The sequence below is a fragment of the Grammomys surdaster genome, unplaced genomic scaffold (assembly GCF_004785775.1).
Source record: "Grammomys surdaster isolate TR1022 unplaced genomic scaffold, NIH_TR_1.0 125807, whole genome shotgun sequence".
Taxonomy (NCBI): domain Eukaryota; kingdom Metazoa; phylum Chordata; class Mammalia; order Rodentia; family Muridae; genus Grammomys; species Grammomys surdaster.
Window position 1 is genome coordinate 3,245,375 of NW_021620638.1, and position 24,834 is coordinate 3,270,208.

General features: G+C 40.0%; 1 protein-coding gene across 1 annotated transcript in view; it reads left to right on the forward strand.

Annotated features, from left to right (window-relative positions):
- The window catches only part of Pou6f2 (POU class 6 homeobox 2), a 368,585-nt gene that overhangs the window by 328,654 nt on the left and 15,097 nt on the right, over window positions 1-24,834 (forward strand). The window contains exon 6 of the mRNA XM_028789291.1: window positions 13,399-13,605. Coding sequence (XP_028645124.1) covers window positions 13,399-13,605 — 207 coding nt within the window. The remainder of the gene's footprint in view (window positions 1-13,398; window positions 13,606-24,834) is intronic.

Genomic DNA, 24,834 nt, shown 5'->3' on the forward strand with positions numbered 1-24,834 from the left:
AGAGAGAGAGAGAGAGAGAGAGAGAGAGAGAGAGAGAGAGAGAGAGAAAGAAAGAAAATGTCTACCGTAGTGAGCTCCTACCTGGGGTCATCAGTAATGTGCCACGGATGTCATGGAAGGCTTTTAATAGTCCCAACTATACAGATGGACACATTCTCTAAGAGTTCAGAGAACAGCACCTTGGATAAGTAGCAGGGCTGAGATCTGAACCCAGTGCCCACTGTTGTGCTCCTGTACCACCCTGAGTTTCTCTGGCTGGAAGGCCTCAGTGCTCTCTCAGTTGCTATGTGAACAAACAACTAAAAACACAGAACCTAAATCTTTACATTTAAAAAAAATATGGGGATGTATTACTCTCCATACAGTCTATAGAAGGAAATTATTGTTCTGGAGAGTCACTACACCCCTTTTTACACTTAAATATCTATTGGGGGTTTCTACCCTACCCATACTTTCCCCACATAGTTCTCAAGTAAACAACACAGAAACAGTACAATTTATTAGTAAGCTATAGGCACTATGCTGGGCAGATTCTAAGCTATTCTAATCCTTTCACCTGTTAAAACCCACACAAGTGCCCATCATTTGCCTATCTGATGTCTCCTAGCCTGTTTCTGTTCCATCAGCCTGTCTTAAGAATGAACTTCTCTTTGCCATGTGGTCTGGCCTATCTACCATTAGATGTAATGGTAACCTTCTTCTCATTCTCTCTTCTCTCTTCTCCCACTGTGATCTCTCTCAAAACCCCTCCTCAATTCTAAGTTCCACCTTTCTATCCTCTCTGCTCAGTCAAAAGCCCCAGCCATTTATTGATCAATCAGGAATTAATGGAGAGAAATCAATTATAGCAAATTGGTTATACAACACACAGAACCCCAACTGAGTCTCTCAGAGTATTATTCCTGAAGTGTTTCTATACACACACTTGAAACCTGAAGATAAAAATATCCTACCAAATAAGTACTAGGTATTCTAATTCATATGCTTACCTGTTTTATTATTGCTCATCAAAAGAATTGATGAGGTGTTTTCAGAGATGTCTCTAAAGCAATGAGACAAACTTAAAGTCTATCTCAGATCTACACCAATTATGCCAGAGGAAAGCAGACTCAAAGTGTCAGGACCTAGAAGACCTCCCAGCAAGGCCTCCTAACCACGAGCAAAGAAGACTAGGTGTGTAACACATAGATGCCCACCCAGCAACACAGATGCTTTCCATGTTAGCTTCTCAGAGCTCAGTAGAAAAACCTATGGCAGTCAGTCCTCCGAAACACAAAATAATGCTAGAGTTGATTAAGCTTGAAGCATGTTAAGATACCTCAATTTCTAGATCTTTCCCCCAGAGACCCACTCCTCCAATGAGGTAGGACTTTTGAAGAAAAACAGAAATATCTACTATCTACCAGAGTATTCGTATGTCTAAGAAATCATTGATTTAAATTGCACCTAAAGTCATGCCCTGCACTTTTGAGGGAGAAGGCACAGTAGTAAAATACCACATTAGACACATACATCAATTGTTAGAGATTCACAGGTTTTCAAAATAATTTTTACTACTAAACTTTAAAACTAAAATTTAGTAACATAAAAAGTATTATAATTGAGAAACTGTGTTATTTATTTGATGAACAACCTTAACTTAGCCTGGTATTGGGACAACTGTATACTGGAATATTAGCTGCCTTCTTAATATTTGAATTTTAGCAAAAATGAGGGATGAGAACAGAAGCTACTTATTCTTTATTTTATTATAAAATAAAAAAATAAGCTTGATTTGAATTGGGGTTGGAACAGAGAAAAAACTGAATGCTGAACTCTGAGTGAGCTTTCCTAGAATATCACTAGCCCCATCTTCAAACCATCTTTATCATTAGGACATTACAAGGTATGATAGGACATTAGCCTTACATATGAGATATAGCCACCCTTGAAGTAAATATTCTATAAGCCAAATATGTGCCCTACATTTTTGTTGGCCCATGAGTTGGTTAGTACTCATAAAGATGTCAGAAGTCATCAACTTACAAGGTCAATAAGAGAGAAATGAATAGATCAGAGGCAGAGAAGAATGGAAATGTCAAAACTCAGAGCAAGAAAAGGGAGCAGATTCAAGTTCAAACCAAGCCTCTATGCAACACCATTAGATTGAAAGCATTTGCTCCCAATTTCTATTGGTTTCCTCACCTAACTTTTGCCATCTTGAATAACAGTAAAAGCAGGCCCCTATAAGATATTGTAAGCTGGACCTTTAGGAATACTGCATGCAGTACAGTCAGTACTTACAAGTACAGCATTACACCTATAGGCAAATGGGGTTAAGCAAATAATGCACAGAGCACAAGAGAACACGGCATACTGCCTGGATGAGACACCTGCCAGTAGACAGTGACAATAGCCCAGAACCTCCCTGAAGTAACATGGCTGAGCAATGTCTGTATCTCTACATGGAAGGGACTCCAGGGCTAAAAAACCCAGGCTCTCAAGTCAGAAAGGCAGGGGCCTAAGCTCTCCCTCCATTCCTTCATATCCCCAGAGGGCAGGCAAGGTACTTAGCCTCAGCATGTCCCAACCCTGTCATCTTTCCCACCACTGCATGATATAGTCTATGGCCATTGTCCAGATGCATGGAGAGCTTCCAAGGTCACCCTGTGAGAAATTCAGGAACCAAGCTCAGTTTTGTCTCAGAATGTTCTCTATCACATGCTCCAACAACAAGTGGAATCTTCTTGCTTTCTTCGTAGTGCATCTCAAGAGCTGAAGACACTACCTGGCACACAGAGAACGTGATATAGTAAGAAAGTCCATGGCCTGGATAGGATTTCATGTTTGCCAATATATTCTTCAGTAAGCATTTTACAAAGATTTAGTATTTCATTTTATGCTCATCATGCTCTTGACTGTTATACAAGTTCACAGCTGATGGGTAGACTGGAGGCTTAGGAAAATTATCCAGCTTCCCAGAGCCACACAGTGAATAAAAAAGCCTAGACAGAAAACCAAATCTGGCTGCTTCAAAGCCCAGATTTTCTTTGAGCAAAGCTGCTGTCAGCATAAGCTTTCTACATACCTAATACTGTGCCTGACTGACTATAGGAGACATCCCATAACATTGTGTATGTATACTTAATCCCCTTCAGTCAGCTGATCTCAAGTAAGGCCCACTGAATATATTAAAGTTTTATGTGAAAATGTTTTTAAACGCCATCCAGTATCCCATGTCAAATGAAAATAGCTGTTTTCAGTGACTTACCTTTCTTTAGCTTCTTTTAATATTGTACAGCTAGTGTAAAGTGTGAGCACAGTACAAGTTGTTAAACACTGAGACCTTATATAGTGAGTCATATGAGTGTCAAGCCTGCCCTGTATCACACTTTTCCATTGACCACATCTGCTATGAAATCATGTTCCTCCAACATGAAGAAAAGGCCAGTGTGGCAATATGGAATCTACTACCCACATGATGAGCATGATGGGAAATCCTATTTTCTCAAGATTAACCATAGCTCCAGGCTAGGAGATGTCTAGCCTGCCCCCTTATACCATATGGCCTCTGGGCATAACAGCATTGGCCTTTCTTCCTAACAAGATGTACTCAATTTAAACAAAAGGCAGGGCCAGGAGGGATTATCAGCCACTGGGTGCCTTTAAGCATTCTTGTTTTTTCTCTGGTGCCCTAGAATAAAAACATTGCCTCTTCCTTCATTGTATCGTTAAGCCATTTTAGACAGCCTTCCCACATAACCAGACCTAACGTATGCACTGCACAGACTCTGCTTTCAATGTACTAGGAACTTGAGAAAGTACAAGTTAGAAATGGAAGATTTTGAACGGTGAGAATCTTTTCAGTATCATTTAGCCATAAAGTAACTCTTTAACTTTTTAATATAAAGAATGGCATCTTCAAGAGGATGGGATGTTCATATTTAAAACACGGTGTAAAATATACTTAAATAAACACAAAATGGACCACTGAGGGACCGGTCTCAGAGAACTCACCCTGATTTTGGAGACAAGATCACGTGGCACTGCCCAGGCTGGAATGGCTCTGTACACTTAACACCTGTTTCCACAGTGAAGATCCTAGATGTGTCATGAAGGACTGAGGAATTAAATGTGTATGGTTTTGAGGAACATTTAAAATTGAGATAAGAAAACTCTGAGGAGCCACAGCTGGAGCACAGCCCATCCTCCTTGTTGACATTTGTCAACACCTGTCTGATCAGTGGGGATCTGGCTGAAGCCCGGACCACCTATGAACATGAGGGTTTGCAATTTTATGACAGAAACTCATCAGCATGATTCTAACGAGCCTCAGTCTTTGTTGTGAGAAATGAGAAATTCTGCGGTCTCACCCTCAAGAACATTAAGGAAACATTACTAACAGGAAATTGAAAAAGCAATATGTGTTAGAATGATGAGGACAACTTTTTTCTGATTGAGCAGATAGATAAGCATCACATACAAGTATCAAAATACATTTAATTTCGCCACAACAATGGACATTTTCCTCAAAAAAAAAAAAAAAAACACATGAATCATCCTAGGCTCATAGGCCTGGGTTATGATAGACAGATGTGTCTTTAACTGAACTTCCCTCTCCACCCTTCCTTTCCCTTGGAGGCTTGTATTGTTGTTAACCTCATTTAAATTCAACTTTACAGCCTAATGCACTCACTGGGTATAAACACAGAACCAGGAGGTGTTAAATATGCATAGCGCTTTCTTGAGCAATTGCCAAACATTTTCTGCACCTCTTCCCATTGAATGTGGACCTATTTCAATGAAGAGTAAACTACGAATATTGGAGATCATTGGTCCCTGTTTTGCTTTTGGTTGGTTGGTTGGTTGGTTGGTTGGCTGGCTGGCTAGCTGGCTGTGTTTTGTTTATTTTTACTGGGGGGAGGGTGGTTGTTTTGTTTTAATTTTTTGGTTTTGTTTGTTCGATGCTATAGTTATTTCTTTCTCCTTTTTGGATGAAATATCAAATAGTTCTTAGATGGAAAGCTTTGTTGGAGGATGTTTCCTGGCTGTGAATCAAGGTGTTCTTCCAAGCAATAAATAGCTTAAGTCTGATTTAGTCACTTAACCTGGCAGCAGCTAGAAACAGAAATGCTTTCCCTAATTCTAAGTATTTGTTGGTGGTGGTGAGTTCTTTTCAGGCTAGTATTAAAACTTAAAGTCTTGAGGAAAGTCAGGTAAAGGCTGGCACAGGGTGGTCCTTCTGCAAAGTGATGGATTCGCAATAGTGGTGATGCTCTTTGAAAGAGAAACAGAAAATATATTCGACCAGCACTGGAGAAAATGAAAAACATCCACAGTTTAATTTATAGACTAAAAAGCAGAATCAGTGAAGAAAAAATGTTTCTGATTATCATTAAGAATTTGTTAAAATCTAGTCACAGACAGTTCTTTAACTCATTCACTAGAATACGTATTAAAAAAAAAAAAAGATGTTACCACTGAAGAGAATCTGGCATGGAAGTGTTAGCTCAGCTCTGTACATAGTTCTGTATGCTCCAATCTAACAACTAATAGTCAAGTAAATAATCAAAGAAGAATAGTGTAGGGAGGGAGAAATTAAATCCCAGGCCACACACACAGCTCAAAGGAACCCACTGGCTTTGAGGGGGTATCACCTCTGCCCTGGTAATAAGTGACTATGGATTAATGCGTACTTTTAAAAACCCAGTTAGGATTCTAGAGATAAGCAATGAGAGTCCCTTTTATAAATGCTATTCATGAGGCGCCTGCCATCTTGACCTCTCTCCTTCCTGAAGACCTCACCACCAAATAGCACCACAGTGAATAAGTTTCACTGTGACCTGGTGGGAAGATGTACAGATGCTTTACAGAAATTCCTCTCTGAACTTTGACAGCAGAGAAGGTGATGTCTTGCAAAATCATCCCCCTCCTCTCCTGCCTTCACTGTCTTACTTTCTAGATGATTAAAACTGCTAGAAACCCAGCAGTGTGGGGAAAACCATGAATTCCTTAAAATACAGACTGTGCCAGTGCATGGCAGGTATTCATCTGAAACAGTTCAAAAACTTGGACTTAACAGTGGGCATCTATATTTTGTTCAGAGAACCTTATTTCTTGGGCACTGGCTTCAAGCCACCATTCATTCTAAGAATAGACCACAAAGGCTTACAATGATTCCTTGTTTCTGACTCAAATATAATAATACCATTGATTTAAGTTTAACTTAATCATTTGATTAGATTTTTTTCAGTTTATCTTACTCTTTGATTGTAGAATCCAAATAAAAGATAGTAAATCTCATAATCACAGACATAGGTATGTATGTAAATACAAATTTTATGATGCATTTTAATTTTTTAATTAAAAAATTCCCACCTGCCGAGGGTGAAGTACACACATACACACACACACACACACACACACACACACACACTGCTTGTGCCAAAAGAGGGCTGTAGTATAAAATTTGAAATGGCTCTGAATATGCAACTAAGTCTAGAGAAGTACACACCCTGGCCCCCTCCAGCAGTAGACGGGCATCTCCTGACAATGACGTTGAGTATGCACACTCTGTCCCCTCCCTCTATCTGCCATACCCTTTTTTCCTGTCTCCTCTCTTTACAAAATCTGTAGAAGCTAGAGTATCTAAATTTAAAAAGAGAAAGTTCACTCAAGTGCTTTAACTGTGGGGTAAGGAGAAAACTCTGAGGTCACTCTGGGCTTGAGGAGAATACACAGAATTTCAGAGTTCTCTAGGTCTAATGTCTTCAAGGAGTCTTGCTCAGGAACTGTCTGACAACGTTGTAGAGGCATCCTCTGTGTGTTCAGCATGGAGCTGGTCTTTCCTATGAAACACATCTTTATCATACCTACACACAAACCCCAACTTAAAATTCTAAGATAGGAAACTTTTCAGTACACTTTGTAGTAGGTGGACTATTTTAATGGTGATATTATGATATTAGAAAGAATTTGAAGGCTATGAATATGGCTATGAATACTATGAATATGAATATGTAATCACAACACTTGGGAACTGAGGCAGAAGGATTGAAATTTCACAACCAATCTGGGATATGTATATATTGTTTCAAAATAAAAATGGTTTTGCAACCTCGTGAAAATGCACGGGAGCTGCCACACAAGAAACATAAGCAAAAGTGATTTCTGAATGAACATTACAAGCACTGAGCTGCTGGGCAAAGCCATGCTGAGTGTTTTGCTTACCTTATTTTATGATATTATGCAGTGATTAGTCCCATTTTACAGAGGAGCACTATAAAAGAAGTCATTCATTAGCTCTCCTAGCCAGCGAGGAATTTGCTTCCTCCATGTACATCTTAAACTCACTAAGAGAATCTCTTTTAATCTCTAAGAAAGACATTTAGGGAAGACCATTGCCTTTACTGTTTTACTGTATCTATAGCATTTGCTTTTATGCACACCATTCGTAGCATAGTGTTGCAGAAAAAGTTTACAGATCCCAATACCCCCAGTGCTATGCTTCTATCTGTGAGTTCTGGGCTCCCAAATGTATGGCCAAACCTTTCAATACACAATGGGGTTTTAATTCTGATAGCTAAAGACACCAAGTTGGAGGGTATTATCATAGGAATGTACCTACAACATCCACAATAGAAGTAATAGAATGAACACATACAAGTAGAATCTCTCACAGCTTCTCACTAAGTGTGTGTCTTTCAAGTTGGTTTAAGATACTTGTTCTGAGATCCTAGACCATAGCAGTACCACCTCTGGCCATACTGTCATGACAGAAATTTTGAGTCAGTCACAGACTTCTTGAACACAGCAACTTCCAGTGCTCCAGGAAGCCAATGCACAGCCTGTCCTACTCACTTTTCATGGTGTCTCTATTCACTGTTCATGGTGTCTCTATTCACTGTTCATTTTGTCTGCCGCTGACCGCTGACCGCTGACCGCTCCCTTCCCTTTCTTTGCTCCCTCCATGCCTTCACCATTATCTGATTCCGATTCTCTGTGATTTTCCCTCTCAGTGTCCATATTTCACTTTTTCACCATGTTGAACATGACCAAATTCGAGGAGTGGGGGTCTCCTGGATTGTATCCTGAAATAAATTTTGGTTGCAAAATAGTGGTTTTCCATTACCCTTTAGAATAAATGTCCTAATCAGAGATGCAATAATCACTCTAAGAAAGTTAACTTTAAACTGAGAATAAAAGTGAGTTTAGAATGCGTATGTCATATAGAAAAAAAAAAAACACTGCTTGAGCTAGGAGAGGATCACTGTGTCCAGACCAGAAAGAACAGGCGAGCGATCGGCTGCTACTGTCAGTGATCGCTCCTCACAAGCATCTTAGTTCCTTGTCCAAGTGTGGACAAAGTGATGCTACTATTCACAAAAGCTACTTGGCCAAACACTGCTGAGGTGACACAAATAGTTGGAAAGGAGGTGTCTCTACTAATGTACTGTCAGACCTGAGGAAGTCACTGAGAACAACATTGACAGGCTTCCCTTTTCTTTTAAGCCATGGCAACAAAATTACTTGTCAATATGACATCTGCCTTCACATTCTTTGGCAGAGTTTAACTGCATATCAGAGACTATAACAACATGTGGCCCATCAGATGGCTTGCTGGATGCCTGAGCCTCTGTGACACCAACTAAGACTGCAGCCGATGTCATCTGTGTGTTAACAGTGAATGTATTCATTTGTTCAGTTCCCTCATTCAGACCTAACACATCTCTATCTGTTAGACCGATGTGCAGGAGAGTGTTGAAACAATAGACCGAGCAGTTACAAGGTCTTTAACTGCCAGATTTGTCCACTGTCGCAAAATAATCTTCATGATGGCATTGTTTGTTTTTGAATGAATGGCAGACCTACTTGGATGTAAACCACTGAATTTACTACAAAAATACGTATCCTTTAAATTATGTGTGCCAATGAACACTATTCATATGAATGGGTTTTGTTTAGCTGCTCTTATATATGAACTTTATTCCTCAATTTTGGTTAATGCTCTTCACTCATTCCAAGGAAAGTGTCAGGCAGACATGAACAGCAACAACCAAGTAAGTCCCCTGTTAGAGAAACAGGAACTCTTTCAAGTCACAAATTATCATTATAATGCCAGGATGGGCCTCAGCCTGGTTAAAGCATTCATCAGAGATGAATCATTACAGGTGGAGAGTCAGGGCAATGACACAGAAGATCATTGCAAACGATGCCTGAGCTATTTGCTGTGCGATTGATGGGGCAATAACTTCACTCAAAAATTTCTAATGTTGCAAGCTAGACATGAAGTAGGCTGTGCGTTGTGCTTTGAAGTGGAAGCCAATGAATCAGGCGTCCTCTGTGCTAAGGATTCATTGGGGCATTTTGCTTCATACTTGGGTGACTTCAGTACCATCCAAGCAACTGGTCTGGTCTGTAGCCTTTCACCACTTGATAGTATTCAGCCCTAATTTGTCATATTCACACCTGAAATGGCTCCGTATCAGCCCTCCTTCCCACCCCCTAACGAAACCTGTTCACCATCAAGCATGATGGCACACACAATACACACAGGAGGTTAAGATATAATAATCAGGTTTGAGGTAAACCTCAATATCAAGCTAAATATCAAGTACAAGGCCAACCTGTACAACTGAGACCCTGTCTCAGAACTGTCCCATCCCCCCAAAAAATTATCATAAGTCTTTGGCTGCGTGGAATCTAACCCTTCCTGGCTGATATGTCTCAACCTTCTCTTGCCTCCAAACTGATCAACTTGCCTTCCCCATGCCTCCACCTATACACTAGCTTCTATTAGGTTTTCCCTAATCCTAAACTTCACAGTCCTGCATCTTCTGTAGTCTTCCTGAACCAACCCCACCTTTGTCTAAAATAATTCATTCATTCCCAATGTTCTCAAACACATACCACATAGATATAAACGTTTTCCATCATGAAGCCCTTGCTTATTCATTTAGTACTCATTTCCTCCTTTGGCTGATGGCATCCTTGAATTTGATAACATTAACCCTGCCCTGTCCCACCTGCACCTATTCAGCATCATCTATGGCACATAACACAGTGCTAATAGAAGGCTCCATAGGGATTCAGCTGCTTTGCCAGAGTCCTTTATAATTGAAGGGAGTATGAGTTAGTTTCAAATATTGGATGGGGTAAGCAGGAGCCAGATCCTGATTGCCATGTTTACGTAGCAAAGTAACTCTTCCATCTGGACTTCTCAGCACATTAGCTTTTGTAACTGATGTATTCAGATTCCCTTAGAAGCTAGTTTTAAAACTATATTTTCAGTCTTCATCTCTAAACCAAATATTCTCTATAGTCTTTCCAGACTCGGTTTTAATTTCCTTCTTGAATTGAAATCCTCCTGCCATCAAATTAAATTCACAAGGCTTTAATTTGAAACACAATTTTCATCGGTAACTGGACAGCTATTAAGAGCCTGGAAAGTCTCAGATGTGTGTGCCTCCACTCCTATTATCACTTTACACTTCTTCTGTGAACTCAACATATTTGGAGGTATTCTGATTACATGTGTGAAAATGCTAAGAGAAATTTAAGTCAGAATGAGCATAGTAATTCAACAGATAATTTTTAAATATAGTGTGTGATCATCTCTACAATTGAACAAATTTGGGCAAATTAAAACCAGGGTATTTTGATATCTTAGAGTCTGTTACAAAGATCCAAACATGTACCAAAAAGTGTTCTGCATATGAATATGGTGATGCTCATGCCTCTAAAATGAAGACGAGAACAACTAAGAAATACAGAACTTCACCAAAGACTTCCTGACTTTACATGCATCCCCACCTCACAACCAAGCTCTATTAAACAGCTCCTTCCACAGGGCCTTTTCAGATTCTTCTGGCTCTGACACTACTGTTGTCTTATCCATATGTGATGCTCAGACCCAAATAAAAAGAGAGGGGAAGTGGAGAAGACACAGTGACAAGCGTTTTAGTTGCAACTCAGTTTGGAGAGTGAGGCTGTTCCTAGGGGAGAGGCTGGTGAGCCAATCACATTTGCCTTTTCATTTCTTCCTTCACCCAGAAAGTGCACTCATTACCACAGAGTCAGCACATACTCATGTCAATCATCTTGGGGCTAGATGCCTCTCTTTTCATCACTGTGTGTTCTATAGCTGTCATGTCCCGTGCCTTACTCTGAGGCATTCTCTCAGGCTACATACTCCCACAAGCTCCTAAATGCACTGACATTCTGCCAAAAATAGAATCCATAGCCCTCCACTTAAATGCATCCAACTTCTGCAGCCAATCAGATAGAGTAGGAAGCCAAAGACCTAAGACACTCCAGGTAACCAGAGTAGGAAGGTCTACTGCCAAGTTTTCACTCTGCATGTGCAGGCCATCTATATCCAATATAGACAAGGACAGGAGACTTATTCCATGTCTCTCTTACAATGCCTGTGGGCATCACAGGAACTGGCTTTTAGGCTAATGTAGGACCGCTCGTCAATAAAGTACTTATGCATTATCATCTATTGATGTGGACTCCTTCTGACCTTACTTACACTGATGGAACATGTTCACTGCTGTCACTGTGAGACACACTGCATGCTTGTTCAGGATACCTGCAGCCTGACAGCTCCTTAAGGGATGGGTGACCACTTCCACAATAATTGCCTGACCTTCATCAGCATCCACTGACAAATGCCACTGATACCTGATCATTGTACAGCTTCTCCGTTTTTGCTATCCCACAGGACTGCTGTGTTGGAAGCAATGACAGATGGGGGAGGGGGCTGTTCTATGCCATCTTCCCACGAGCTATAATCTGGTGGTTCTCCCATTGTCCTATTTGCATCTGGAATCCTGAACCCCAAAAACCTAAAGCCATTCACTGAAAAAAAAATCATTTACTGAAAAACTATGTTTTAGTACCTGTGTTAGTACTGTGTAGTGGAAATCACTACCATTTGTGAACAAGTCCACAGAGAGCTTATCATCCAGTAGAAAATTGCAGACAGAATATGAAGAAGCATTGCCCAAGAACTGGAGTCCTTTAACATTCAATATTCAGTGTCCTCCAAGTAGTGAGACTCAAGAGTCAGAAGAAAAAGCAGGCATTCAGGAACACCAGTTCCAGCTCTGTCACTACAACTCCTCTCTCAAAGATTACTTCATAGAGTTCTTCTTCACTCTTCTGTCTGATTTGTGAGGGAGAGACATGGCTAAACTCCAGTTTAGTTCAGAGAGGTTTTGTAAGAAGACAGAATGAAAAAGAATGTTACATGACAGTGAAGTCATGGACCACCATGGCTCAAAACTAGGGAACAATCATTGGTGACAATTTGTAGTGCAAGACTTAGTATATTAATCAGGAGAAATAGTCCCACACCCATTCCTCATGACACCCCTTGAGGTTTCATGTTTAGAAATAGCTTGTAGTTGGAGGCTTTGTAAATTAGACTTGTCCCTAGCAGTGTATTGTAAAGTCTCCGTTTCCACATTCTGTAGATGCCCTGGACATGGAGGCATCTTCTTTCACAGAAAGCAGATCAAACCACTTGCCCCATATCATCATCCTACACAACACTTTCACTGGTGACAGAAGCCAACAGAGGCAATGGCCCTCTCCTGTCCCCTGTGGCAGAGCCCTGAGCCCCTAACACTTAAGGCTCATCCACTACACATACACAGAGGGTAAAGCCCCTCACAACTAGGTCCTGGTTTAACACACTTCATTTAAGCTGCACATTTCATCTTTCTGATTTCAATCGTCAGTAGTCACATCACTTCTAAAGAATTTAACCATTTATTTACTAGCCTTTGAGAGGCTGAAGTCCCTTAACAAATGTGACTGTTTGGTGGCCTGGTGCTGTGAATGATATCCTAGCTTCCTGTCTCCAGAGTCTAGTCTCTCAATCACTTTACATGATAGGATACTTGTTTGAGGCTGGTAGTCCTACAGAGTATAGAGGTCAAGAAGCCAACCTTGATCTTGGCAGTGAGTAGGATGGCAGGACAGGGGCAGAGAAAAGAATGGAAGATGTAAAAGGCAGACTGTGGAAGGGGAATCCCCAGGATTCAGGACATCTAGAGCCCTGGTGTAAGAAAGATGTAGAGTCCCAAGTCCACTAAGGATTTAAGTACTTAAGAAATCTATTCCTCCTGTTTCTGAGAGAAAGCCTTAGCAGAAACTGCATGTTTACCTCTTTATAAACAGCTGGTTTTATTTTTAAGTAAGGTAATTTTCCCTTCCCTTGAGGAAGCAGTCCATGTGTAGCTTTCTCTTCTTTTAATGCTCATGCCCTAATATTTGATCTATGCTGGCCTGCTTGTAGATAGTGAATGAGCTTCTGATAACACTCTTCACGAGGGAACAACGCAGTCTTTGTCCTATGCAAGTGGATTCTGAATTCAACCAGCTCCTCACATTCAGGCCTATCTCTTACAGATTATTGGGACCATTCCACTGATGCCTAACCCAGGGCCATCGAGTCAAGCAACAAGTGGCACTCATGGTCTTCAAGTACAACCTATCACACCCCAGCTCCTAACCAATGCCCAGGGCCAAATCATTGCCACGGTCATCGGAAACCAGATCTTGCCTGTGATCAACACCCAGGGTATCACCCTGTCCCCCATCAAGCCAGGCCAGCAGGTAAGGGTTCCACGCCAAGGTGCCCAATATATTTCTTCTTTCCTCCTTTCTCTTCTTTGCTCTCAATATAAAGTAAATTTTGCATTACAAAAGATTTATTATTATTTTCACTAAACCTAATGTATCAATAGATGACACATAGATCTATTTCCCATTCTTAGCAAATATAAGCAATAACATGAATAACCCCCAAATCTAAAACTAGGAACACATTAAATTATAACAGACACTATGGCCAAAAGTCACTTACAATGTGTCCTTCTTAATCTATATCCAATATACTTAATTTTCTGGTTTTTAATAGAGCCAAAAAGAAACCAAGACTATTTATGCTTTAACTATAAATGAAAAATGTTGTTAAACAGAAAATAATCCCAAACTGAAGCTACAGCAACAACTGTCTATAAATGAAGAAGTGAACGATAGGCAATTCTACTCCTTAATTTCACTAAAACTCTGGTGGCAGCTTACATTGTCATTCAAATACCAACTGAGATTTTTCCTTTGTGTTTACACTAGAAGCTGAGCATGTAGCTCTAAAGAAGTAAGATATGGTCCTTGATCTTTATGGAGATTGTGATTGGTTTGTTCCTTCAATTAGCATTTTTAATAGTCTATTGCAACTCATCTAAATGCTAGCTAAGAAATAGAGATGTACTTTCTAACCCACGGATTTATGGTGTTATATGGGACACCAACTTATATATGCAGAGCCCTTTCTCCAATAAAGCAGAGAAAGCCCTGAAGCAGAGCAGGGAAAAGTAGGATGAGTGGCAGCTGACCAGGAAGATGAATTAGCAACATTCCAGGAAGTAGAAACAGTAAGTACAGGGGTAGGGCAAAGGAGAAGAAGACAACAGCATGTTGAGGGACCCAGGAGCAGTTCCTGTGGCAGAAGGATAGAGAGAGCTGGGGACAGCTGTGAGTTGGGTGTAGCCTCAAACTGGAAAGGCTATGTTCTATCTCTGTATGATCTTAAAGATGTCACATGCCAATTTCCTATTCAGGTTTTCTCATTTGCAAAAATAAAATAGGATGGGGATACCATTATCTACCTTATAGAACCTGTGTGAAGGGCAGAGTGGTTAGACCTGTGTCTGGAATACAGCAAGCTATAATTCAGTCACAATACCATTGCCACCTCAGCTGCTGATGGCAGTGAAGATGCCACCCTGGGAACCGTAGGAGGTGGGTGTTATACAAAAAGAGGTTATGTACTCAATTTTTCCCCCATAAGAAAATAAGTCTGAGAGTAACATGAAAGTTGAACTGAAATTATGACATTTCCATTGTAAACAAACTATTTAGGGGGCAATAGTGAAAGCCAAGCAAGGATTACGGAGCACACCTACTGAACAACAGCTGACAATAGGAGTCTAGAGACGTTTTTGCTATAGCTGAAAAATAAAGAAGACAAGTAGAGATAGCCTGAAGAACAGGAAAATGAGCAAGATCCAGGATCTGTCTGGTAAATGCCAGCTTTTAAAAAGAATAGGAGAAGAAGGGGAAAGAAGAGGCAATGGCTAAGTAGGGAAGGAACCTATAGTAAGGCTACCTAGCACAGGATTGATGATCAAACAGTAGGATCTAGACAGGCCTCAAATGCTGCAGAGAAAACATCAGGTAGTTTCAAAAAACATTTTGAAGTGTGGGTCAGTTCACTTTGAAACAAGTCACTTGTTAACCAGATGAGTCAGTAAATCAAAGCACAACAGGGCTAAGACCCAGTTTTAAGGTTTAGTGTACACTGGTAAAAGAAAGATGGCATAAAGAAATGTGAAGGCTAGGAGCCAATGTGTAGTTGGGGATGAAGCTGTTGTCGGGAGACTGTAGGGTATCAAGCAGTTGACAAAAGGGAAAATGCAAAGGGAGAACACTAAGGCACCAATATCATCATTTGCTACAGCAATACAGAAAAGTTCCTCCAGAGACAGCAACATCACCCGAGCCTTCCACTCAGCAGAACTCAGAGGCTATGCACAGAAATCTGTAGTTGATCTTTGCTAGTTTGTGGGTTCATTTTTCCCCACCCTTAATTCCCCCCCAGTATCTACTTCTAGCACTATATAAGAAAGGAAGAAAGATAGAGGAGAGGGAGAGAAAGAAGGAGGACCCTTGAATCTAATTTCTTTCCTTTTGTTTCTTCTTCAACCATAGCTACTAACAAACTACAACCAACCTCAGTAAATGACCAACAACTACCAACCCCACTTCTTGGGGTCCTAGCATTTATATCCCCTCTGAAAAGTTCTCAGAATTCTAAACACCATGCAACCACAGAAACTATCTGCAGCTAGCAAACAATACCTCTGCTAGAGCATGAGGCAGATCATAGTCAGCTGCTATGGACAGTCCAAAGCAGCTTCATATTCTCACACGTGGAATTAAAATGAAAGCACAGACTTATATTTGTGTTTTTTTTTAAATTCCAGAATTGTCACTACAGAAACACATTTGCTTGCTCAATTAATATTAAAAATGTTTGCTAGAAATATTTTTTTGGCCATCAATCGTATGTCAGACAGTGTACCTGTGTGAGTAGGCAAAACAAGCACCATGAACTCTTCTTTCATGGAGTTTACAACCTAGCAAGGAAGATCCAGTCTTCAAAGACTTATTCAGATATGAAACCACTCCATTGGTAGATGTCATGAGAAAAAATATAAAACTGAGAGGAATATGACACCAGTGAGCAATTAGTGCCTGGTGCCTGGAAATACACATCATGGAAGCCAGGGCCTGTGTCTCTGCACTACAAGTTTAATCTTGGCCCGTGGAGCCACTGTTCCCAGCTAGACCCCAGGCCGGGAAGAAGTTCCTGAGAACTTTAAGTTAAAGACTTCCATGCCCATAGTCATCTTTTGTTATTTACTAGGGGCCATTTGATTGTCCACTTTCAAAAGAGGCAAGCTTCTCTGTTTCTCACTATGTAGTCCTGGCTAGCATGGAACTTTCTGTGTAAACCAGATCTCCTTGAACACATGCAGATAAAGCTTCCACTGCTGGGATCAGACATGCATTTCCACACCCAGCCCCTTTGTCTTCTTCAATCCTACTTCTGTCTGTCTGAGCTTATTCATAATTATCTCTAGAGGGAAAAAAAAAAGAGGCCTGCCTGCCTTCTCTGAAAACAAAAATAATTATATAAAAAGCTAAGTCACCAAAGCCAAGCCATAAATTGTCGGGAATGTGAATTGGTTAGAAGTCATTAACACTTGATGTAAAGTTGTTCTCACTCATCTTCGACTTCTAAGGTGGATAAAGACAAAGGGCCTGATCAAGGAATGCAGCCACTTTTCAACTCTGCTTGTATTAGTTGTCAGCAATATTTCCACAGTCTCTTCCAGAGCTTTCTTAAACTATACTTGTCTCCCCTGGAATGAAACCTCACAACTACTGAGGAAAGAGGTGGTACTCCACTGTTACAACCTGGCAAACTCATGTCCATCACAACTAGCATCCCAAATAGGGGAGATGTCCTTGGCAAGAATATGTGCATGCATCTGTCACATATGCATGTGCATACTCAGAATTCAAAATCATGACTGAAAAGATTGTGGGGAAGGTCAGCCTCATCCCCCAGGTCATAGCAGACAACAAGCTTCTTCTGCTCCTGGAAAAGCTGAGGGAACCAAGGTGAGCTAATTCCCAACTATCAGGGGAGTAGTAAAGATAGAGGAGTTTGTCTCTGCATTAGCTGTAATTGAAACACTTTGAAGCATGAAGTTAGGCACGGTTTGTGCAAGTCATTGATAGATATGCAAGCTTGAGTACTAAGGGCAATAGCTATGATTGCAAGCATCAAAACACTCCCAATCAAACTCAAAAAGCTTTAACATCAGAGGTATGGCAACAGTTGTCTTTGATTTTTCTTTAAATATTATCCTTTGCATTGAAGAACTATAATATGTACAAGTACTAAAACTAAAGGATTTCTATCATTCAATAAGAAGCTTCTCAATTTATTCTTTTGAGTGATTTATGACAAATGCTGGATCTCAAAAGAATGTGATTCTGACAGTAAAGTATGTCATAGATTTCAGGGGGAGAGTCTCTAACCCCTACACAAAAGGAAACCCATGTTAAAGTATAAAGCTCTCATGTCAGATGCACTGGAGTGGGTCACTTGAATTTTTAAATAGTTCTAACCACAGGTTAAGCTTAACCCTGCCTAACCCTGACTAAAAGGACATGACTAAGATCTAAAATTGGAGTCTCTAGCACTCTGATCAGGAAGAGCCTATCAAGTTACTGTCTGAAATACAAACAATATTTTTTTAAGAGTTTATCAGTATCCAATAGTCCTAAATAAAGCTCCATAGAACCTACCAGACCAGAAAATTCTGATAAATAAGGCAAGAACATAAAGAAGAAGATGGGAAAAAGAGCCAGATAAAGTGCTTTACATATAAAAACTAAAGGATTTAATGGAGTTCAAAAGCAACCTTTTGTTTCCTGCCCCAGATTTTTCGGCTGCCCCCAACTTTGAAGACTCATTTGGGTCAGAGAACAGCTCCCAATCACAGGTTTGTCCTGTGACTGAATTCATGAGTCCTTCATAAGCCATCGTTTTCTCTGGGTGGGTTTTTTTTTCCTTTGACTAAACTCTAGCAAATGTTAAGGGAAAATTTTGTCTTACAAGCTAAATTTGAAAAGCAAATGTTTCTTCAACCTATACAGTAAAACACCAACTTTAATACGATACTAAGAGATTTCCTTCCAAGTAAAGATTTTGGAGTTTTCTTCTGAACATTCAATTCTATCAGAAAGCTGATAGGAAGCAGCTTAGACAACTCAGTTCTCTTAAAATGCCAGGCAATTATCCTTTCTTTTTTTCTCAAATAAATACAAAAATGCTCTTGTTTATCAGAAATACTTTTTTCCCCTTTCAGTTATTGTGTTTTTATTAACTCACACAATTACTCATGTCTTCTGTTTTGATGAACACACTTGCCACAGAATTGGCTGTTAACATGTCTGGCTGTGAAATCTTCAGTACCACATTCATCTGAAGGCCATTCTTGACTGACAAGACTAATTCTGACATTATATCCACCTTGAAGTATTTCAGGACAGCCAACTTAAGCCTTGCTGCTCTTATGCTTAAACTTGGTTTTTTGTTTGTTTGTTTGTTTGTTTGTTTTGTTTTGTTTTGGGTTTTTTTGGCTATGACTGATCTTTAGGGTTTTTAATTGAACATTTTATTTATTTACATTTCAGATGCTTTCCTCTTTCCCCATTTTCCCTCCCTAGAACCCCCCTATCCCATCCCCCTCCTCCTTTTTGCTTTTACACCATTCTAATTACATGCATGTAGTTAAGGTCAGTTCTAGGTTGAAGAACTAGCTATACAATAGATGAAATAGTCAAGGAACAAGCAAGACAATAAACACAAATAGTCAAAGAACAAGCAAGATGATAAACAAAATTCCATGAGCACTTCAGTGATCACTGTTTCTAGGGGCTTATTAGGATGACCAAAATATCTGAGCCATCTCCCCTGTCTTAATCCAAAATAATTTTCATGTCTGAAGCTTACTTCCTTGTTCTATCCTAAAATTTGGATTCCTCCCTGAAATTACTTCTTTGTTCTAGCCTAATGTCAAATTCCTGCCTGAAGCCCATTTCCTTGCCCTTGGCCAATGTCAGATTCTTGCCAGGCAGCTCCAAAAGTTCTTTGCCTCACCCCCTTTTTTATTTCATAAACAAGACTGAGCCTGTCTTAGGTTCTGACAAGAATGCCTTCCTTACACATCATAGAATATGCATTATCAAAAGCAATGCACTTCGGTCTTAGGTTAGTAAGGCTCTGTGCAGAATCTTACTGGTCCTTGGCTTGCTAGCTTGTTAATTTAATAAGTCTGTCTGGGGGTCCGTTTTCTGGTTCAAGCCATGTACTTTGGCTGCCAACATGTCGATGCTGTTAAAGACAAACTTTAACACGATGGGCAGGAGTAAAAGTATTCCCAGGACAAAAAGGGCTAGCATGATCAAGCTATATATGCCATTCTTGAAGCTTGACCAAAATAGAAATACTGACCTCAGGCCATGGGTAATTTTGTCAGCAGTATCTGCCACATCATCACTCAGCAGAGCAGCATTCTTTAAATTCTTAAGCTCACTATGCAAAGTTAAAGCATCTAGAGAGATATTAGAATTATGCCAGATACACTACAAGTGTCTTTTAAACTTTTTCCTAATTATAATGGCTATCACTGTAAATTTTAGAACTAACACAAATTCTATGGTATTTGGCATGACACTCAAGATGGCTCCTTACTCTTAAACTCTGAACTTTCTTCCAATAATTTCAATAGGATAAAGAGCATCAATCCTTCTTCCAAATGCCTATCTAAATCCTCTTGTATATTCAACACAATTTGTAACATTTTTTGCTAAATGAATAACAAAAGCAGCTGTCTTAACTTCTGATGTCAAAGCAACTGCAAAAGCAGTGGTGCTAGCAATTAAAGCTGTTATACCAGCAATAATCAAGCCCACTGCCCTCTTGCTTCTGCTTAAAGCCTGACTCAATTCTTCCAGTACTTGCAAGCATTTTTCAGAAGACCAGGGTTCTGTGATACTCAGGACAAAAAAATAAAAGCTGGTTAGTAGTGTCAGGTTGCTTTTTTTCCCCAGCACCACCATAAAGTCTCAACCCAAGATGAAAGGCAAAACTTTTTGAACATTGTAGTCAAAGTCTGCCCATGTTCCAGCTAGTTATCAGCAAAGAACAGCCTTTGCTCATGAGGAGGAGTCCTTCTTTGGCCTTCACATTTTTTATCATGTCTGTGGTCTCAGAGTTGATGATCTTCACTGCAAGATTCTTTATGAAAATTTGAGCTTGGTGGCTATTCCAGTCAGACAGCAGATTAGAAAGTGCTTATCAATTTGTCAGTGTTCTCCGTACAGCATGTGCTCTGAAATATCTTGGCCCAAATTCCCTAACCAACAGCATCCTGTGGGATTTGGGGAACCAGCCCTTCTCTATGATTCACCCCCTGTCACTCCCTCACCTCAGCTTTCTTTCCTCAAACTATTTATCATCCCAAATCAACATCTGAAAGACAGAGACCAGCTTAACTCAGTCTCATCCACATAAATCCAACCTAGCCTAGGAAAGATCAGTCAGTGTGTTCATAGCTGCTGAATTCTATTTCACCATCCTAGACACTCCAGAGCCATCCTTGAAGACACCCAGCCCAGATACTCTGTGGCTTTTCAATATACTCTAGAATTTGTCAGGATGCCCAGTGCTATCTTCTCTACATCAGCTTCTTCTCCTCCCCATGATCTCTCACCTCAGTATCTCAGCTGCACAGAACTCTTGTTTCAATCCTGAACTTAAAATCTAACTCACATTCCCTTGTGTGTCCCTGCTGAGCTCTGGCTGCAGTTCCTCAGTTGTTTGGGGATGCTCTCCTGCCTGCACTTGGAAAGCTCCACTAAATCCCCTTGTTCTAACTCCTTACTCCCTCACATCCTCACAATGTCTGGTAAAAGCAAGATGCTTCCCTCCCCACCTCTCTCTCATCCCTCAGGGATTCCACCTTGACTTTGCCACTCTTGTACATGTGCATGGGTCAGACATCCTTCACTGGCCTTTATAGGTTTGGAGATTGTTCTTCCCACATGAACTTCCCTGTATGAATTTTACTGTTTCTATGCAATCCTTTTTCCAATTTGATGAGCATACTCACGTTTCTTTCATTTTCCAAGACACTTGCCACCCATACTTTTTATATTATCATGGAATTAATGGAAGATGTTTTATTCCAGAATCTAAAACACTATTAACGATCACAAAGGCAAGATACAAGGAACCAGCCATGTGGAAAAAATATCACACACACACATACACAAATATGTCTAAGATACTGCTATTTCAGTCTTTCTTTGTTGAATATATGAAACACCCTGGCAGTGCCAATGAGTGTAAGCAATCCCATGAAGCCAGCCTGTGGGAAGTAGTATGAGGGGTCAGGTGATTCTGAGTCTTGTCTCCCTGTTGGCCATCTCATGTGTGAGACAGATGTGAGGCCTCCTGTAACTAACAAGGACTGACCCTGACTTTCCTCATATCCTCACTCCCCATGCGCTCAGCCTACCTGCATGCACCTGGCTCACAGCACCAAAAGGCCAAGGAAGTGATTACATGAGCTCAGATACAAGTAAACTACAGCTCCTTTAGGAAGCGTCATGCAAGTGCAGTGAGCAAACAGAGAATTTTATTACATAAAAGGACACCACCAAATAAAGTAACTTTGGAGTACTATAGGCACCAGAATTAATTCTATCAAACAGAGGACAATCTGTTCCATCTCTAATGTGTCCTCAGGTGATACCAGTTACCCAACAGTATCTTGTTGTTCTTAAAAGTATAAACTTTTAAAGACATGTGGGCCTGTAGAGAATAATATCTAAACTAGAAAAATATTTTAAACTCCTTATTAGGACAGAAATGTAAGTGGGGTGTGTCCAAGTGGATAGATCTACTCTAGAGATTGGCAGCTCTGTCAGACACCTCACTGGTTCTCACACTGCCAATCATGGATCCTGTTTTCTGACTTGCCAACTTTTGGCCCTGCACTGAAGGAGCAGTACTGACGTGCAATCTGTTCTCAGGGACTCATGGCTAGTGAGCTCTTGTTTTGTCCCAGGCCAGTCACTTTCTCTTCAGGAATCTGCTGCCTCATCTACAAAACACCATCAATATCCAACAAAGAGAGCTATCGTTAGGTGTGTGCTTCGAGTTATTTATGGCCTCCCCTTCCTTCTCTGAAACTATTTTAATTCCTGTGCTTTAGGGTTCTTTGCCAATATTTAGGCAATGCAAGGTTTTTTACATTGTCAGTATCTTAAAAAGCAACATGGTTAAATTAAATTATATATTTTCCTAATACTGCTTTTAAATGTATTAAATCTTTATATGGAGTCACAGAGTTCTTTCACAAAATAGCTTAAATCTCTGCCACCTTTTTCTTGTCCTCCTTCTCCTCTTCCTCCTCTTTCTCCTCCTACTCTTCTTCCTCCTCCCTCTCCTTCTCCTTCTGTAAATATAGTTTAAGCATAATTTTTAAAAAATTAATATATCCCAAATCATTAAATCTCAAGTATCCAAGACAGTTCCCTGTTCATCTGAAAGCATTGCTGTCTGCTGAGTAGAAGATAGGTCTTACTTAGGCTTCTATTGCTCTGAGGAAACATCATGACCAAAAGCAACTTGGGGAGGAAAGAGTTTATTTTGCCTTAATTATAATCCATCATCCAGAAAACTCAAGGCAGGAACTCAAAGCATGAACCAAAGCAGAGGCCATGGAGGAATGCTGGTTACTGGTTTGCTCCCCATGGCTTTTTCAGCTTGCTTTCTTATAGCACCCGAGACCAACAACAACCCAGAGTGGCATCACCCACAGTGGACTGGGTCCTCCTACCATTCAACACAAAACAATAAAATGTTCCAAGTCTTGTCCACAGAGTAGTCTGGTTGGGAGCATTTTCTCAATTGAGGTCTCTCCTTCTCACTTGACTCTAACTTTTGTCACATTGACATTAACTAGCTGCACAGAGGTAAATGCTATGGTGCCATCAATGTTCTCTTTTTCTGAGGAAAGAGCATTGGGAGGAGCTGAGTAGCTATCACACCACACAGCTCCCTCTGAGCTCACAGCCCTTCTGAAATTAGCATCCAAATGCCCACACTGGCTACTGGAATCAGGAAAAAAGATGCCATTATAATCTATTCAATTTTTTACAAGTTCGAAGCCTTTAAGAATTCTTATACATTTTTGTTTAACTGTCTGGCAGAACTCAGGAAAGAAACTCAATGCCCTTAACAAATGGCTGGGTTTGTTTGTTTGTTTGTTTTGTTTTGTTTTGTTTTGTTTTTTGAGGAAAAATATATAAAATTCCTACAAATCTTAGATTACTCTTTCTCGTTAATTGTACACATCTGGAGCAAGTTCTTCTAAAATATTAGCTTGTTTTCCTTTTGAATTTTTTCTTCTGAATCAAATTATCCACAAACCCCAGCTTGCCTTCATGATTCCTAAGTGACATTGCAGTATGGCAATCCTTTTCTTTCCCATAATGTCTACAGAAGAAATATTTCAACTGGATTATAGTCCTGTCCAGTTCCTGCATGACACTCTATCACAGCCAGAGACAATGAACTATTAATGGAATGAGAAGCCAGAGAACTTCCTCCTGACCAGTATCTCAAACCTGTAAACATATTTGCCCTACATCAGTCTTTGGAAAGACAACTCAATAGGTTAGAGGTGAAGATTGATGTGAAATATCTATCACAATTTATGAAGCAAATTAAAATGGATTTAATCTTTACTAGGCAGCCCTACAACATAAAATTTGCTGGATTTAATTGTTGATTATGTGCTCAGCAAATTGGCTAATTACCTTAGGCAGCTGTTTGATGCTTATCACTCAGTATTCCTCTTGTCAGTTATGACCACCTTTGGCTCACAGTCAACACTTTATTGAGAATATCTAAGTAACAGGGGTGATCACTTAAATAGTAACTGCAAGCAGTTTCATTGGGGAGCAAGTAGGCATCTAGATTCTGATGTTTAGAGGCCATATGGGCCCATCCTGTACTTATCATAGACATAAGAGGCATATGTGCTGTGCAGGAATATCTAGTGCGTATGGAAGTTGTCATTAACCACTACAGAGGGAAGGAGCACAATGGAAAATAGCTTTAAGTGTGTTTCTAGGGTCACCCCTTACTAAAACTTCTGGAATGGCTAGGAAGGCATAGGAATATTTCAGAAACTGATAAGCTAAGGTACTAATGATGACAAAGGAGCAACCAGAATTCTTATGCATTGCTGGTGTCAGTATAAAATGGACACCGATTTTCAAATTTCTTAAGAGAGTTCAACATGAATTTACAGTACGATCAGTATTTGATGTATAGTTCTACTCATAGATACTTTCATTTAAAAAAAAAAGTAGACTCACAGACTTGAACACAAATGTTTATAAAAGGATTATTGATCATATTCCCAAACTGGAAACACCCAAATATCTACCAACAAAAAAAATGGATAAACAGTATAATGTGTGTATTGTGGAAGGGAAGACTCATCATGGGCGTAAACTACTACTTTGCTATCAAAGAGAATGAACTACTAGAATACCCAACAGACTGGATGAATCTGTAAACAGTCTGCCAAGCAAAATAAGGGGGATTCAATAATGGCGTGTCAT